The sequence below is a fragment of the Ochlerotatus camptorhynchus genome, unplaced genomic scaffold (genome assembly GCF_037179485.1).
Source record: "Ochlerotatus camptorhynchus isolate MF236.1 unplaced genomic scaffold, CSIRO-AGI_Acam_v1.1 ptg000344l, whole genome shotgun sequence".
In the NCBI taxonomy this organism is placed as follows: domain Eukaryota; kingdom Metazoa; phylum Arthropoda; class Insecta; order Diptera; family Culicidae; genus Ochlerotatus; species Ochlerotatus camptorhynchus.
The window spans coordinates 490,832-507,253 of NW_027040832.1; the positions used below are offsets into that span (position 1 = coordinate 490,832).

Sequence of the window (16,422 nt, forward strand, 5' to 3'; positions counted from 1 at the left end):
CCGTATAGAATCAGTTCAAAAACAGTTTTTGTTATTTGCTCTTAGGAAACTAGGCTGGACCTCTTTTCCCCTTCCTTCTTATTAGTCCCATTGCATGTTGATAAACATTGAAACACTTAAGAAACAAAGAGAAATTTCCATGATTTCCTTTGTTAATGATATTACTTCACAACGCGTAAATTCAGAAAAAAATATTAGCCAGCTTAAATTTTAACGTACCATCACGCATGTTAAGAACTCAAAATGTATTTCAACTGTCACCTCACAGAACGAATTATGGTAAAAATGGGCCAATCAATAGAATGATGCGAGTGTATAATAATTATTGTGAGCGTATAGATCTAACGATGTCTAAAGATACAGTAAGGAGAACACTAACTGCATCTCGTTGAGTTTAAAACAATTTCTATTTCTTAGATATTTGTATATACAGTCTACATTTATTGACAATTTCAAATAAAACTTATGTTTTAAAATAGCATGTAAGATAACAGCACTATTGTAAAACGGTCTACACTGATTGACAACAAATAAATAAATAAACAATGTTACCCTCCCACCCAGAGTTCAGATTGACGGTGACGAAATCGAGGTGATCGATGAGTTCGTGTATTTGGGCTCACTGGTGACCGCCGAAAATGATACCAGCAGAGAAATTCAAAGACGCATTATGGCAGTGAATCGTGCCTACTTTGGACTCCGGATGACGCTCCGATCGAAGTTGACTGTCTACATGACGCTGATTAGACCGGTGGTCCTCTACGGCCACGAGACCTGGACTATGCTCGTGGAGGACCAACGCGCCCTTGGTGTTTTCGAACGGAAGGTGTTGCGTACCATCTACGGTGGACTGCAGATGAATGACGGAACGTGGAGGAGGCGAATGAACCACGAATTGCACCAGCTGCTGGGAGAACCATCCAAAGCCTAGCGAACCTAGCGCAAGGAACCTTCCTAAGTTGCATACAACCGTTACCGAACTACAAAGATCAAAATACCCCGATCAAGGCCCTAGCGATTTTACGAAGTACTCAAAAGTTGCAGGTTTCCATCAACCGATGTTTTGTGGTATATAATTCATGCTCGGTAGCCTCACAACTGGTTTTCAAATGCTGAGCTCCACCGTCGATGTCATCAGAAGAAATTTTCGCAAATGCAAATAAATGTGTAAAAGTTAATTATTGAAAGCTTGCATGGCATTTCAAGTCCGGACTTTCGGATAACGAAAACCTCTCCCTTCCTGTTTCTTGTCGAAAGTGTATTTCAAAGAATGACAAATTTAAACATATGGTGTATCGTTCGTTTTCTTATGTACAAAAATAGTTATGTGATCGATTGCTATACTCCTCCATTCGGTATAGAAAAATATTGCCTCCTCCCTCAAGTGACTGTTGTTGCTCGGCTTCGAGTTATATCCCAAGCAATAATTATAATGTACTTAAAATGTGTTTTGCAATAAATATTTCTAGCACGTCTAGGTTAAGTGTGATAAAAGTATCATGCCATTTTGTGTGTTCTACACCTTCCGTGGTTACTATCAAAAAAGGACTAGCATTAAAGCATCTGTAACATGTCGTCGCCGTCCCTGCCCTCATAACGCTCCTACTATGCAGTGATGACAGTACGAATTTTGCACTTGTTCAGCAATTAAGCTAGCTTTCGGTAGAAAATGTGGCCCACCCTCTCCACTTCCAACGAGACTGAGTTGTGACTTGGTCCAAATATTTATCGAAATTTTTTGAAGAAACATTCTCACCTACATTCTCCGGATAAAGCTTATCTAGTTTGCTAACCGTCGTTGTTTCTTGGTGGTTGTAAATTGTGTCCCAATTTAGGAATCCAAAATTTCGAACTCGACGTCCGATTGGTTGATTTCCCGTAGGGAATTGATGACCATGTAGCGAGAGAACCTGATGTAAAGCTTCCGGAACCATACCATCTGTGACCGGTGGAGACGCATGGCATTCTGCACGGCCAGCCGAGATTGCCAACTGAGTACGGACCTAAACGAGATATACCTAATGTTAAGCATGAACAACAGAGAAAACTAACTGCAAAAAAGGGTTGCTTCCACTCACTAGCTATAAAAAAATATTTTTCGGAATTATGCAATCATTAGATGTTATAATGATATGTTGTACTTGTAAGTAACAAGAAGAGGGTGTAAAGTATGTGTTTGACTGATAAAACCTGTCAATTCCGCTTTCAGAGTGTCACAATCAGCGATCTTATGATTCGTGAGCGTTCACTCAGAGTGAGCGCTCACGAGTCGTAAAATCGCTAATTGTGACGCACTGAAAGCAATATTGACAGATTTTATGTGTCAAACATATACTTCATGACCTCTTCTTGTAACTTACAAGCACTAATTAGCATTATACTATTTCATTATTTCATAATTCCGAAAAACATTTTTTTATAGCAAGTGAGTGGAAGTAACCCTGCTGCAAAACCTACCAATTCGTCGACAGCAGCAACGTGATGGGCAAATCCAATATTGAAATGTACTTCCGACATAGGTTTACCGATTCCAATGTCAGAACTTTACATTCTGCAAAACAAAGCGGATAATTGAATTACCAAACCAAAAGATCCCTCAGCACATCATCATGTACTCACTGCTGGGAACCAGCCCTGCCAGGCAGAGTGACGCGGTTGCATGATAGATGGCGCAGTGATTAGGATGGCCGCTAATGCCGTTCTTGTCAAATGTGATCAACAGATTTGCGTCCAGCGCTTCCAAGTGTTTGAGAATCTGATTGGCAATGGTGACCGTTTTCCACTCCAGTGCCGGATCGTCCTGAAGGTGGGTTGCATTGAGCAGTGTAATGTCTTCCGGCTTGATACCCAACGACTCACAGGCATCCCACAGCTCCTGTCGGCGGACATTTCCCTGCTGATTGAAGTTCCCCTCCGACAGACACAGCAGAAAGACTCTACAATCCTGGCGCCGAAGCTCCAATATGGTGGGCCCGAAAAACATTGATTCGTCATCGGGATGGGCCGTGACCAGTAGCGCTCGCTTCGAATTCGCAGGAAGGCGACTTTTCCGAATCACCTTCATCCATCGACCGAATCGATGGAAGAGAAGTTTGTATAGAACCAGGCATAGCAAGGTATAAATGAGAATCAACAACACGATATGATCCAGCGTTTCGCGTAAATATAGCACCGATTGACTATAGATGAACTCGAAATAGGTGGCACCTTCGTTCGGGCTTTGCACTTCCGGTTCAACCTCTACTGATTGCACTTCCAATGGTATCGATTCTGACTGTCCGGACGACGAAATATTACCGTTCATTTCCCAGTAACACTCATTACCGGTTACTTCCGGCGTTGATCCCAGGAATTACCTCTTGGAACAAAACGATGTAAACAAAAAACTGAAACGTAACAATCCGATGTTCGAAAACCGACCGTAGAAAACTCTGCTTCGCTTCGAATGACGAACAATAAATTAAGTACGGCGCAGAGGCGGAGGGCAATGCCACATCGATTCTCGGTTTGGCTAAAACACAGAAAATAAACAGTGCACGCAGTCGCAAGTCCACCGCCGCGGGATAAAAATAGACAATGCACACGCGAGTATCGGTGATATTTTAAATCGAATTAAATATTCGGGACCTACGCGTTGTTTCTACGTGTCTTCTGGCTGGCGGTTCGATAAACTTCTCTCGTCGTCTGTCTAACCGTTTGTTTACTTTTGTGATGCTTTTTTGGTTTTCTCAACTTTGGCAAAAGCAAACGAAAAGTAATGGAATTTCGATGTTTTCAAGCTGTCAGTTCAAATTCCTCATCGGTCAAACTCTGGCGTATTGGCGTTGACGGCGACTCTGTAGCTCTTTACTCCTATGGTAAAATCCATAAGCAAACGTCAGACTGTGCGTGAAACATGGCGGACTTTGTACTATCCTTTCACTCCACCGAAAATTCCCATAAGAAACTGTCTATATTTGCTGGAAGAGCAAATTTTTCGACGGTGCCGTCAACGCCAATACACTAAAACCGTGAAATTGCACACTCAAAAATATTACTACACAGAAAAAAAAGTTGTTGAATGTTACATCCAAACAGCTGCACAGAGATCATTCCGTCGGTTATGCAATATTTCGTTGGACGATGTACAGCGATTTTGCAAACAAAATTACATCCATTGATGTAATATTGTATCTGCTTTTTGCTATTACATCATTATTTCATACATCAGCTTGAATTACGTTGATCGATATTACATTTTTTTTGCTGTGTAAGCAAAGATAGATTTAAATCTAATCATTTTTGGGATATGCAAAATTTTGTACATTGATCCGATTAAAATTCTCTTCAAAATTATACTAAGTCAGAATAACGCCGTGATATTCTTACAATGTATACGGAGGATATATAAATTTCATAATAAAAATTACAATTCAATCGCAATGGCTCATATAGTCGATCAAGTTCGTTTTTGGATTAGAAATTTAAATAACATTAAAAAGAAAGCTGAAAGTTCAACACTTAATGATATAGTTTTCATAAACCTCAGTTTGGATAAAATACATTATAACCTTTATTTTTAGGAAGAATTCGTGTTTCAAGTTATTTCATTTTCACAAATAACAAGCTACTTAGCCACCACCGAGCTGATTGAATCTCCCAAAATGGAAAACTAACACATATAACCGGGACCAAATGTCCTGTACAATTTGATGTCACCACAAATGCCCAATGAGCTTCCCTCGTAAGTCATGTGGATCAACACGGTGAGGGTCATCAAAGAATCTACAAACGGTATCTCAACTGCCATAGGATCAGGAGAAATTATATGGACGTAAGTTTTCAGTCCCTTAACATTGCTAAAAGAACCCTGTTTCAAAATTCCCTCTTATCTGCCCACAGCTTGGCTCATCAACTTCAATTTCCCTACACCCCAAATCCTAGATGAATTAAAACTTACACTGCGAAATGGACCTCAGTAAGAGTACCACCGACTTCTGCAATTCCACGGCAACCAGTTATCGTTCCAAGACTCGATCGCTTGCACCTAGATTAGCCTGGTCGGGAATTGGTCAGATTTCTTCACCGAAAACCTCACCTTTCCTCTGTAGCTGATCTTTCTTAATATTGTGCTGCTAGTTTGTAGGTAGCATAGTTCTAGTGGCACAGGAATGGTTAGTAAATTTAGTTGAATTTATCATTTTAATAAAAACAGCTGTAAAATGTATCAGCTATTTTGCTATGAATAAATTATTATTGATCATTTGCTTTTATTTTGATTTGTAAACAATAAATTGAAACAAGAAAATGTTAGAGAAGACAAAAATGCATTTCGCCAAATAAATCATGTGTATGCATTTCACGGATATTGCTGTTTTATGCTTTTTCACGTAAAAAAAAAATTATACTAAGTTCGTATTCTCCCTCTCTTTATTCCAATCTATGCGTCGGTCAGGAGAGTTGCGATTTAGTGTAACTTTTAATCTATTTAGATTTTAAATTTTTTTGAGTGTACAGCGATTGTTTACGTTTGGAGCCAGTTTCATACAAGAATGATCAGTAGGCTGATTTGACAGCACGTCCCCCCCAGATACGAACCCACCTGGAGAGGACTACACTCAAAAAATTTATCACATATCTAATGGATGAAATCCATGTGAATTTCACATAGCTTTCCTGTGATCACATAGCAGCAAATCCCACAAAATCAAATGAATATTATGAGGCCGATGAAATTCATATGAAAAATCACATACAATTAATGTGATCGCATAAATGTTATGTGTAATTCAGATGAATTCCATTAATTTTGATTATGAATGAAAATCATGTGCGTTTCCAATGAAAGCTACACTAAAAAAATATTGAAAGCCAAAAAGTATAAAAGTTACGCTAAATCTCAACTCTCCGTACCGACGCAAAGGTCGGTATAAAGGGAGAGAATGCAAACTTATTATAAATATTGTTTATACTTAAAATAGTATAAAGTGAGTGCAATGCATAGTTGTTTTACTGTTTGATTATTCATAGAATGCGTTTGATTGCTGTCATTTTAAAATTAGTGTTATTTGTTTTAGTTTGATAAGGAAAACAATCGTCAAGTTAATAAACTTTATTTTCCAATATGACAAATAAAAAATATTTCGTTGTCCTGTTAAAATCGCCGTCAAGACGCGTTGGCAAAATTTATAGCTGGAAAAGACCAAATCATCGTTGTTCGCTTTGTTGACCAGCCTAGGTATCTGTGCAGTTCCGCCATTCGCTAGGAATCACCCAACACGCAGCAGTAGGCACACACTCAACTTACCTCAAAGAAGGTTCACTCGTCAATGATGACTGCGATGGCGGTACGACTGTACAGCAGTGCCTTCGTGTGAGCTAGCTGGTGAGCGCTGAGTGACTGAGCTGTTGTCACTCACGCATTAGGCTGATACATGTTGGGCTATCATTTTATAGGCTGGTGCATACCACACATCTCCCCTCTTCTCTCAGGTAAAAGAACAAGATAAAAAAAGAAAAAGAAAAAAAATAGCTTGCTTTCCCTAATAAAATTTATATGGTTCGTTTGCTTGTCGTATTCAGGGTATAATCCAAACTTTTTAAGGAATATTTCTACAATTTGAGTAATCGTCCATTTATTGTATTTAGGCTAGCGAACAACAACGAACTTTGAAAACGTTTGAATTTATTATCATCAAAATATTACCAACCTCATATGAAAATCACCAGAGTATAACTTACTATGACTTATCCTGCATCAAACGAACATAGTCAAATAGATACGATGGAGTTTTCCTTTCCCTTGCTGGTCGTTTCGATGACTCTGTATCCATTTGTTTCTCGGTGCTAGTTCGTGAGCTGTCCCTCCAGGTGTGAACTTTTTTTGTTTGCGACACATGTCGCTTTACAGTATGACCTTCATCATCAGCAAGAAGCAAACTGCCATTCTTCTCCTTAATTACCGTAAAACGTTTGACATGAAACCGGGTATCTCCTTTCCCTTTTGTTTGACGCTCTACGATCACAATATCTCCAGGCATGACTGTGTTTCTCTTAGCACCACGACGCCGATCTTCATGATCTTTTCCTTTCAACTTTACATCACGATCTCTTGCACTTAGCAGTTGATCATCGAAATCAGACTGCCCGTACTCTAGTAACGGTAAACCACGTTTTATCTTCCTCCCCATCATAACTTCTTCTGGCGAAATCTTTATAACCGAATGAATTCCGGCGTTGTGGGCATGAACTGCATTCTGAAGCTCCTCAGCATAACTGATTCCACTTGAAACTGCTGTAGACATCGCTTTATTTACTACCTTCATAAAACTTTCCGCCAGCCCATTTTGCTGAGGAAAGAACGGCGTCGAAAAGATAGTCTGAATGCCACGATCTGAACAATATTGTTTATATTCTTCACCGTTGAATGGAGGCCCGTTGTCAGACTTGATAGATTTAGGGAAGCCTTCCCGTCCAAACACGTCATCCAAGACTTTCTTAGTGTATTCGAAAGCAGTAGACTTCACAGGTCGAGCGATTGCATAGCGGGATCTCAGGTCAATAATTACTAAGATGGATATCCCGCCAAACTTCAGGTAAGGTCCGTTAAAGTCCATCGCTATGGTCTCCCAAACCGCCTTTGGTGCAAACGTGCGTTCCATTGGAGTATGACACTCCGGTTTTCCGTTTACAGCACAATGTACACAAGATTTTACCCAGCGTTCAGCATCTGCTGTCATTCCAGGCCACCAAACACGCTTACGCAATATGCTTGGATGACCTGCATGTGCGATTGCTAGTGTTTGCTCTCTAAGCTCGCTGGGAATAACCGCACAACCACTTTTTACAAGCATTCCATCTTTACCAAGTAAATCATTTGAAATTGCTTTGAACTTTTGTAGTTCCTTAGGCCAATCTCCAGTTTCCAATGAATCCAATACTCGTTGAAGAGTGGTGTCACGACCGGTAGACTCCCTAATCTCGGTTTCAGTCAAAAACTGCACAGCACTTGCCTCTAGATGCGCAATTTCCCATGGACTGGTTTCCTCGTCGAAAGCGTCGTCATTTCCATCATACAGACGAGAAGAGGGATCAGCAATATTCTCACAGCCACGCACAAACTCTACATCGTAGCTATAAGGGCTGAGTCTTAACGCCCAGCCATCGGCCCTTGTTAAAGCTCTCTTAGCGGTTTCCCGAGATCGATTCAAAATAAAAGTTATGCCTCTAGCATCAGTGCGCAAAGTGAAATGCCTACCTAATAAAAAGTATGCAAAATGTTCGACCGCCCACACAGCTCCTAAAGCTTCACGTTGATTTTGGGCGTACTTTTTCTCAGTGACCGTCAGCGCCTTAGACGCAAAACTAATTATGCGAGGGGTACGTTTACCATCCTCCTGCACTAACACTGCTCCCAAAGCATTAGGTGAGGCATCTGTATATAAAACGGTTTTGTCATCTTCCGAAAAATATCCAAGTGAAATTGTACAATGTACAATGCGATCTTTGACTAACTCAAATGCTTGCTCTTGTTCCTGTCCCCAGGTCCAAGATTTTGAAGACACCGTGGTCCACAAAGGAGATGAAATATCTGCAAAGTTTCGTATGTACGGGCTCACAAATGAAGCCAACCCCAAGAAACTCCTCAGTTCTGATGTGGTGCTCGGATGACGGAACTTCCTGATGTCCTTGATTTTTGATTCCTCGATGTTGAATCCTGACTTATCCAGCTCATGTCCCAGGAATTTAATGCGGGTTTGATCAAACTCACACTTAGCCATATTGAGTGTCAGATTGTTTGTGTTCAAGATACGTAAAACATGGGCGACAGTCTTTCGTAACTCTTCTAGCGTTTCAGCATACAACAGTATATCGTCTATATAAACAATTTTGTTTTTTACCTCCTCTAAAATTCGAGACATCTCTCGTTGAAAAACTTCAGGAGCACAGTTTACCCCAAACATAAGTCGGGTAAACCTGTACATCCCGTCTTCTGCTAAGAAAGTTGTTAAATCTCGTGACTCACTACTCAACTCAAGATGATAGTAGGCGTTGGACAAGTCAAGCTTAGAAAAATATTTTGCACCGTGCAACTTGACTTTCATCTCGTCAACTAGAGGCAGCCGGAAATATTGACGCTTGATTGCCCTGTTCGGTGCCCGCATATTGACGACCAGCCGAAAATCGTCCTTTCCTTTTTGCACCGCAGACATACCGCTGATCCACTCCGGTGCCATAGTAACCCTCTCGATGATTCCGCGCTGCTCCATTTGCTTGAGCCGAAGTCTTGCAGCCTCGCGATATGCCGCCGGAACATTATAATATGCGTTTTTCTCTGGAGCAATCGATTTGTCAACGCAAAACTTTACCTTAACTCCTGGCATCTTCGGAAAAACTTCGTCCTGTTGTGATTGTCTACAATTATAAACATCAGCGCCTACCTTTAACAACTCCATGTCACTCGCAGTATTTCTACCAAGCAACGAACAGCGACCCTGTTTAACTACCAGGAAGTCTGCAGTTACGACCGGTTTTCTGAATCCAATTGCATGAATTTTGGCTCTGAAAGCATGTTCAACTAACATTGGCTTATCGGCCCCATAACCGCGTAAATCCCTGTTACCAGGAAGTTGAATATAATCAATCCTCGCCCATCCAGTTTGCGACTGCTCCTGGAGATTGCGCCAATCATCCCCACCAATAACATTAGCATCTGCCCCAGAGTCAATAAGAAATCTTATTGGATTTGATGAGCCAACGGTACAATCAACCATCACGTCTCCAAGCGAAAGTGCGTTGATTTGCTGAAAAATGAAAATGAATCCCTCGTTGAATGAAAAAAAACCATAATTTGCGAAAACATGATATTCTGTTATATTTTCTGCATATTTTTTTATCAGAATGTATCGGTTGTTACCTGTGCCTTATTATCTTCCACCATAGAATCGGATTTATATCGACTGCCCTCTACATTGTTGACTCGTTTCATACGGCAGGTTGCAGCAAAATGGCCGCGGCGTCCACAGGAGTTACAATTTCTGTCCAACGCTGGACACCGTAGACCACCATGGACAGCCCGATTACATCTTGAACACCGTTCATAACGTTGTAATGGAAGCTTAGTTTCTCCTCGAAATTGGTTTGGTCTGAAACCAGGACCTGTCTCATTGCCATTACTTTGTTTACGCTTCATTCCCACGCCACGAGAAAAACTACGGGATACAGCCATGATGGATGTCGGATCCTCGAGTGATGGAGACTCGGGCTGTAAAGCTTCATCTCGCGTAGCTGACTGAACAACAAAGTTTGTATCATGTCCATACGTTCTTGCTGCATTAGCTAATGCACGATTCCTTAATCCTTTCAGCAGTTGCGTTCGAACAAAACGCTCTTGGTCGGATGTACTGTAACCACAAAGCCATACTTTTTCCATCAACCTGACAAAATAAGACATCATTATATAATTGAAACATATTGTTTTAAAAGCTTTTCAAATTAACCTGGCATGGAAGTTAACTGCCGATTCTCCTTTCTCCTGTTGCATAGACGAAAACATGTCATGCTCGGCCGAGGTATCAGTTAATGACTTCAAGTAGTTCTCAATGTTTTTAACAAAAATCGCATAGCAACTGGGACCATTCGAGTCAGGACGCAACTTGGCCGCACGGACAATTCCTTGAAGCTCATCTCCAATGGATAAGTATAGCATTTGGTATCGCTTCACCGGGTCATCTGCATTAGCCAATGAAGCTGCCAACTCGAAGTTCTCGAAGTATTTTATCCAAGCTTCCCACAGTTTGTTAGCAGAAACGCCTTTCGGGAACGGTTTGATGTTGTCCCATCTGATGCTTTGCGTACTGCTACCAGTTTGCATTACGGTTGATGTCAAGGTTGGTGCTAATGCTGGTCCTTCAGAGCTATGAATTGCTTCAGAACGATGATTATCTTCGTGATTACGCAAGCCGGAACCAGCGATTTCCGCAATAGTCTTCTCCAGTTCAAATATTCTTTTCCGCAATTCTCGCGTTTCCTTATCCGGATCTACTGAAGTGTAATAGTCGGCGTAAAGCTCATCATGTGTGTCACCAATGTAACTTATGTGGGCTGCATCAGAATTGGTAACTCGCACAAACCTTCCAGGGCTGGACACATAGCTTTCTGATTCTTCTGAACTCTCCCTGTTGTTTTCAAAAGCCGGAGCACGAACATATTTACCCGGGCTTGACATTGTGACTTGCACAGCACCAAAAAATTCTTCGCGAGGTAGATGTAAAACTTATCTGAAAAACAAACGGATAAGCACAATTGTGCTGTTAGCGTACAGCCCACATTTAATTTATTGCTGTTTTTTTTCTCAATGGCTTCAATTCAGCTAGTAAAAATTTCCCAACAATCAATAACTCAGCATACATGGAGGCGAACCAGCCTAAGGCTGAAAGCCTCCTAAATAAAGCTAAATAATAATAATAATAACTCAGCATACAACGTTATATATACTCGTCCCGAGCTATCAAACAAATTCAGTGCTCGTCCCGAGCTTTCAAACAATTTCAGTGCTCGTCCCGAGCTATCAAACAAATCCAGTGCTCGTCCCGAGCTTTCAAACAATTTCAGTGCTCGTCCCGAGCTAAATGCAATTTGTTCGTCCCGAACTATCAATCACCTTTATCAGTGCTCGTCCCGAGCTAGTTCACTGGTTAATGCTCCTCCCGAGCTATTGCACTTCCACAATAGTTCGGCGAAAAACCTCAAACTGTCTTCCTCGTGTTCTTATTTTTATCACCAAATTATGGTCCGTGCTCGTCCTGAGCAATTATCATCACACCACTACAAATCATGATTAAACACACTATGAACACGAACAAAAAAAAACACAATGGCGCACTAGCGCCCCCCGCAGCTGCATCACACGGCAACCATTTTTTTTTTGTTTTTGCTGATTCACTCTTTTTTTTTTTGTTGAATTTCTCTACCGCCACACATTGGGTGATTCTCAAAGAGACAATTATACTTACTTTTGCTGCTAAATAACAAGCAGTAAAATACCTGAAACGGTCGCCAATGTGCAGTTCCGCCATTCGCTAGGAATCACCCAACACGCAGCAGTAGGCACACACTCAACTTACCTCAAAGAAGGTTCACTCGTCAATGATGACTGCGATGGCGGTACGACTGTACAGCAGTGCCTTCGTGTGAGCTAGCTGGTGAGCGCTGAGTGACTGAGCTGTTGTCACTCACGCATTAGGCTGATACATGTTGGGCTATCATTTTATAGGCTGGTGCATACCACACAGTATCCTCCATAATATTTCCCATGTTGTCATTTGCATTCAGCAAAGGAATTTCGTGACTTTTTTAATCGAATCCTTCTGTTGCAATTCCCGTTGTTTTCCTGCAGATCTTCTTAGCGCGTCCGGAAGGACTATGATCGTTTCCGTGAATTCAGATGATTAACTTCGGATTCTCGTTCTGGGGTTTGAAAGGAGTTGCTTCTAATACTTTTAGCTTTTTCAAGAGATGTTGTCAACGGTCTTGGTCCACCGCCAGATAAGGTTTCTGTCTGGCCATCTATGATAACTGATAGACAAGTAAAACACAGGCATTTATCAAAATCGGATAAAGTGAGGTTGTTATGATGGAAGTTAAGACATTCATTTTATGTTTGGAGAAATAATTATTTAGAATGTTTTTTACCGGAAAATCCTAACTTTCATGTTTTTGTTTCACTATGATATTTTTCACCTAAATAAACACCAAAACTTTTTCGTTGCAATCGGAGACCGATCGACACGCAACAAGCACATACTTTGCTCGAAGATTATGCCAGTTGATGATTTTGTCCCTTATATTACTTTTTAGTGTAAAATAAATCTAAGACCTGATTACTTTTTAAGCCAACCGATGTATAATCAACGTTTATACCAGGGGGAACGACACTCATTCAGATGCATTCTATTTTACCATGCTTGTATGTAAAAATAATGTAATTGAAGAGAGTTTTTTGAATTTGTCATCTTGACGAAAATTGAGTAAGGATAAAAAAAAAATATATGGGATTCCTAATGGGATTGCATTGAATGCGAGGGTGCTTTAAATTGTCATGGGGATGCGTGCAACTGAAATGAAACAGTACGAAAGGAAAACATCGAAGTAGCCATTTTAGTCAATACTCAGTGAAAAATAATGTTTGGATGGTGACAGCTGGACTATAAAAGCCCTCTACTATTGATACTATTGAATTTTTGAAAGCCAGCAGAAGCGGCTACAGCTGCAGGAATAGCAGCATCGCGGATTCGTGTAGCCGTTACCGAGGCTGGAAACCTCGGTCCGGTCTCGATAGTGTGATCTTCACAACCGACTTGCAATTCTCGACAAATAAACTTAAAAATTCTACCCTGAATTTGAACTCACAAAAGTGACTTGGAGTGAAAGTCTAAAATCTCTTAGAGCGCTTTCTAAAACTACCTTTAAGGTGGTTCCTTGTAGAGTCCACAATTGGCCGCCACGTAGACTATACATGCACTTCCACCAACAATCAATACGAAACTAACGATTTTAAATTGGCTCACCACTTTAGTAGCCTATTGGTCCCAAGCAAACGATTAACGTACCCTATTCTAGTTGAAATTCTATTACTACACTATGTTTGTTTTGATTCGCTATGAAAGTTTGACAGATAACATCAGGGGTGTGTGGATTCATGCAGAACATGCAGGGGTGAGTGAAATAGCTTGGGACTGCTTGGGACCGTTGTTCTGGTACTGAGTGAGCCAAACAAAATAATGATTTTCTTCGGGACCCAGTGGTCTTAGAGTTACCTCTATGCTTCCACCTCGAATTTTCTATTACACAAATCTCGGGAATCAGTGCCCCATTTCATTTGAAATTGCTACTTTATGTATGCTGCAGTGCAGCAAACGTAGAGTAACAATTTAAATGTTGCACGTGCGTAGAAGCTGATATTTGTGCACTTAAATTTTCGAAGTGGTTACGAGAATAAGGATGTCACAGCGAATCACCTTAATATCACCTGAAATGACTTGTTATCCCTGACATTCATTCTAAAATCTACTCAAAATTCCAAAAAAAGTTTAGTCTGGTCCAAGAATCTTAAAACTTTTCAAAGCCTTGATGAAGTAATTATTTCCCCGATTTTTCATTGAAATTCCCGGTTTTCCCGATTTCCCGGTTCACTGGTCATCCTGCTCATCCCACACCTGTCCTATAATATTCGATCGACTCTCCACAAATGAGAGAGCGAGATATATCGTCGGATTCGTGCAATACTGGCACCACTCAAAATCTGTGAATTTTCACATTCAACGTTTGAAAATTTGGGGTTCAGTTTCAATTTTATGATTCTTTTCATTTCCATTGGACTGAATCGAGTGTGTTTCATTAATTCTTTCAAATTCAGATTAAAAAATAAACAGTTTAACGATTTTTACTGCTTCTTTTTTCAGATGTTCTCATTTGTCAATCGAGAAATCACTTCATCCTTGGCCTTCAGCATAGATATACGTGGTGGTTACCTTCGTACTATTCATTCCCTAATTCATTTCCACCAGCTTCGCCAGGACAATCGCCACCTTGAACGACTCAACGAATATCAAATTGTTTTAACACCATGTTTATTATGGAGATCGTTGAAAACTGACAGTGCTTCGCGATCGACCTGAAAACTGCACGGCTTGCTTGATGATTTGTGTGCATGCAGAAGGGATAAGTTGGGAATAGAAAGAATAGATAGGATGGATTGAAATTTTGTGCACGTTGAAAATTTTAGGAGTGTTTTGGGTAAAAATTGGATAATCCTGAAGTGTCGTCCCCCTGGTTTATACATGAAATGTATAAAATTTAATCATTCTTGGAATAATATTATTTTTGAGTGTAGGTTTCTTATGGCTTGTTTACGTTTGGAACCAGTTATGGGAGGCATGCGAGGTAGGCGACGATTGTTCGTATTTGACAGCCACCTTCCCCCCTTGGTTCGTATTGGTGCGATTTGCGTGTGTTAGTCGAGGTGTTAGTGAGATGAAATTTTTTGTTAACTGTGAGAAATTTTTTGTTTGCAGTAAGAACTGTCATTCTAAAGTAAAAATAAATAACAAAACGAAAACAAACCCTACACTTGCACGGTAACAGTCAAATACCATTTTATGAGTAAAATTTAACCTATTTTTAATAAAAGTGGCTTTACTCATTAATGAGTAAATTATTTAAACAACAATGAGTTTCTGGTAACAGTAGCTAACAGTTACTACTTAATTAAATTACTCATTAATTAGCAGTGCCACTTTTATTGACAATGGGTTCACTTTTACTCCTAAATGAATGTTTGATTCTTATCGTGCACATGACAGTATACGCTAGTGTGTGCTCGAGTGTGTGTAAAATTATATTATTAGTGTAGTGTTCGTTAGAACTCCTTGGAGAACTCAATATAAAGGAATCAATTCTCGTGTCACTTATCAAATAGACCAATGTTACCTATCCACCATTTTGAGAAAATCGAAGTTGAAGTTCGACGGATTATTATTTTAACTGTTATGAAACAATACATTTTGCAATACCATTTTTAATGTAGTCAGTAACGTTGAAAATTCATTAGAAACGGTAAAATCACAATTTTACTTTGAATTTAATGGTACAATATAGAAAAAACCACATAGGACGTTTTGACTAGTCAAGTTGTACATTGGACATGTTACATTGGACGATTTTTCTCAATGACATAATCAATGAGTGTTACATTGGACGTTTTGTCTACATGATACTAGATTCCCTTCCACAGATTTTAGAGTAGAGTACCTATGAAACGAAAATCAATTATTTTAATCATGTGTTTCACTTATACATTTTTGCCAAAAACATCAGCCTTATAAATTCCATAAGATAAACCACATAGGTCCTATAAGAATGCATAAAAGGTATGTGTGACCGCTCATACATTTCATTTGACATATGATCTTCATTAACTTTTTACAAGGCGTCTGCTTATTACTTGACTTATACATTTTATGAATAATCAGCAATAGAAATTTTCCAAAAGGTATAAGGAGATTTCTATCCGTGTAACTTTAGGTTGGCCCCGCCTTTAGAAAATGAGCACCAATCATGTTAGGCAGTCCGAATGACCGAAGTAACAAACATGTACCCATCATTTCAAACTGTACATTGGACAATTTTTGACCTATGATTATCCTAAATAAATGAAAGTAAATTTGGATGGATGTTTTTGTATCACATACAATGATAGAAGAGCAATAGTTTGTATAGCTTAACTCGATTTGTTTACATTTGTTTTATTGGTCTATTTGAAAAGTGACGCGAGAATTTTCACTTTTTGCATATATATGTAGATCAGTGCACGAATATTTGCTGCACTCCCCAACTAACAATTTTCACAATGTAAACGCTTTACCCAACTAACATTTTCAGCTT

At 39.8% G+C, this 16,422-nt stretch overlaps 2 protein-coding genes across 2 annotated transcripts; both read right to left on the reverse strand.

Moving 5' to 3' along the window:
- Positions 1–1,448: 1,448 nt before the first annotated feature.
- On the reverse strand, positions 1,449–3,686 carry PIG-L (phosphatidylinositol glycan anchor biosynthesis class L). The gene is made up of 3 exons (XM_065231208.1): positions 2,620–3,686; positions 2,458–2,551; positions 1,449–2,003 (listed from the first exon to the last, which is right to left on the reverse strand). The coding sequence occupies exons 1-3, from the start codon at positions 3,302–3,304 to the stop codon at positions 1,832–1,834; spliced, it is 951 nt and encodes a 316-aa protein (XP_065087280.1). The 5' UTR covers positions 3,305–3,686; the 3' UTR covers positions 1,449–1,831.
- A 3,033-nt stretch (positions 3,687–6,719) lies between these two features.
- Positions 6,720–11,206, reverse strand: LOC135708993 (uncharacterized protein K02A2.6-like). The gene is made up of 3 exons (XM_065231178.1): positions 10,479–11,206; positions 9,896–10,415; positions 6,720–9,782 (listed from the first exon to the last, which is right to left on the reverse strand). The coding sequence occupies exons 1-3, from the start codon at positions 11,204–11,206 to the stop codon at positions 6,720–6,722; spliced, it is 4,311 nt and encodes a 1,436-aa protein (XP_065087250.1).
- Positions 11,207–16,422: the final 5,216 nt, after the last annotated feature.

Bases quoted from the DNA above. Each gene is read 5' to 3' on its own strand.
- PIG-L (XM_065231208.1), bottom strand. From the start codon at position 3,304: ATGAACGGTAATATTTCGTCGTCCGGACAGTCAGAATCGATACCATTG. The intron at 2,552-2,619 runs GTGAGTACATGA...TTTGTTTTGCAG, and splicing joins GGCAGGGCTGGTTCCCAGCA to AATGTAAAGTTCTGACATTG. The intron at 2,004-2,457 runs GTAGGTTTTGCA...TATCTCGTTTAG, and splicing joins TTGCTGCTGTCGACGAATTG to GTCCGTACTCAGTTGGCAAT.
- LOC135708993 (XM_065231178.1), bottom strand. From the start codon at position 11,206: ATGTCAAGCCCGGGTAAATATGTTCGTGCTCCGGCTTTTGAAAACAAC. The intron at 10,416-10,478 runs GTTAATTTGAAA...TTATTTTGTCAG, and splicing joins GCAGTTAACTTCCATGCCAG to GTTGATGGAAAAAGTATGGC. The intron at 9,783-9,895 runs GTAACAACCGAT...TTCATTTTTCAG, and splicing joins TGGAAGATAATAAGGCACAG to CAAATCAACGCACTTTCGCT.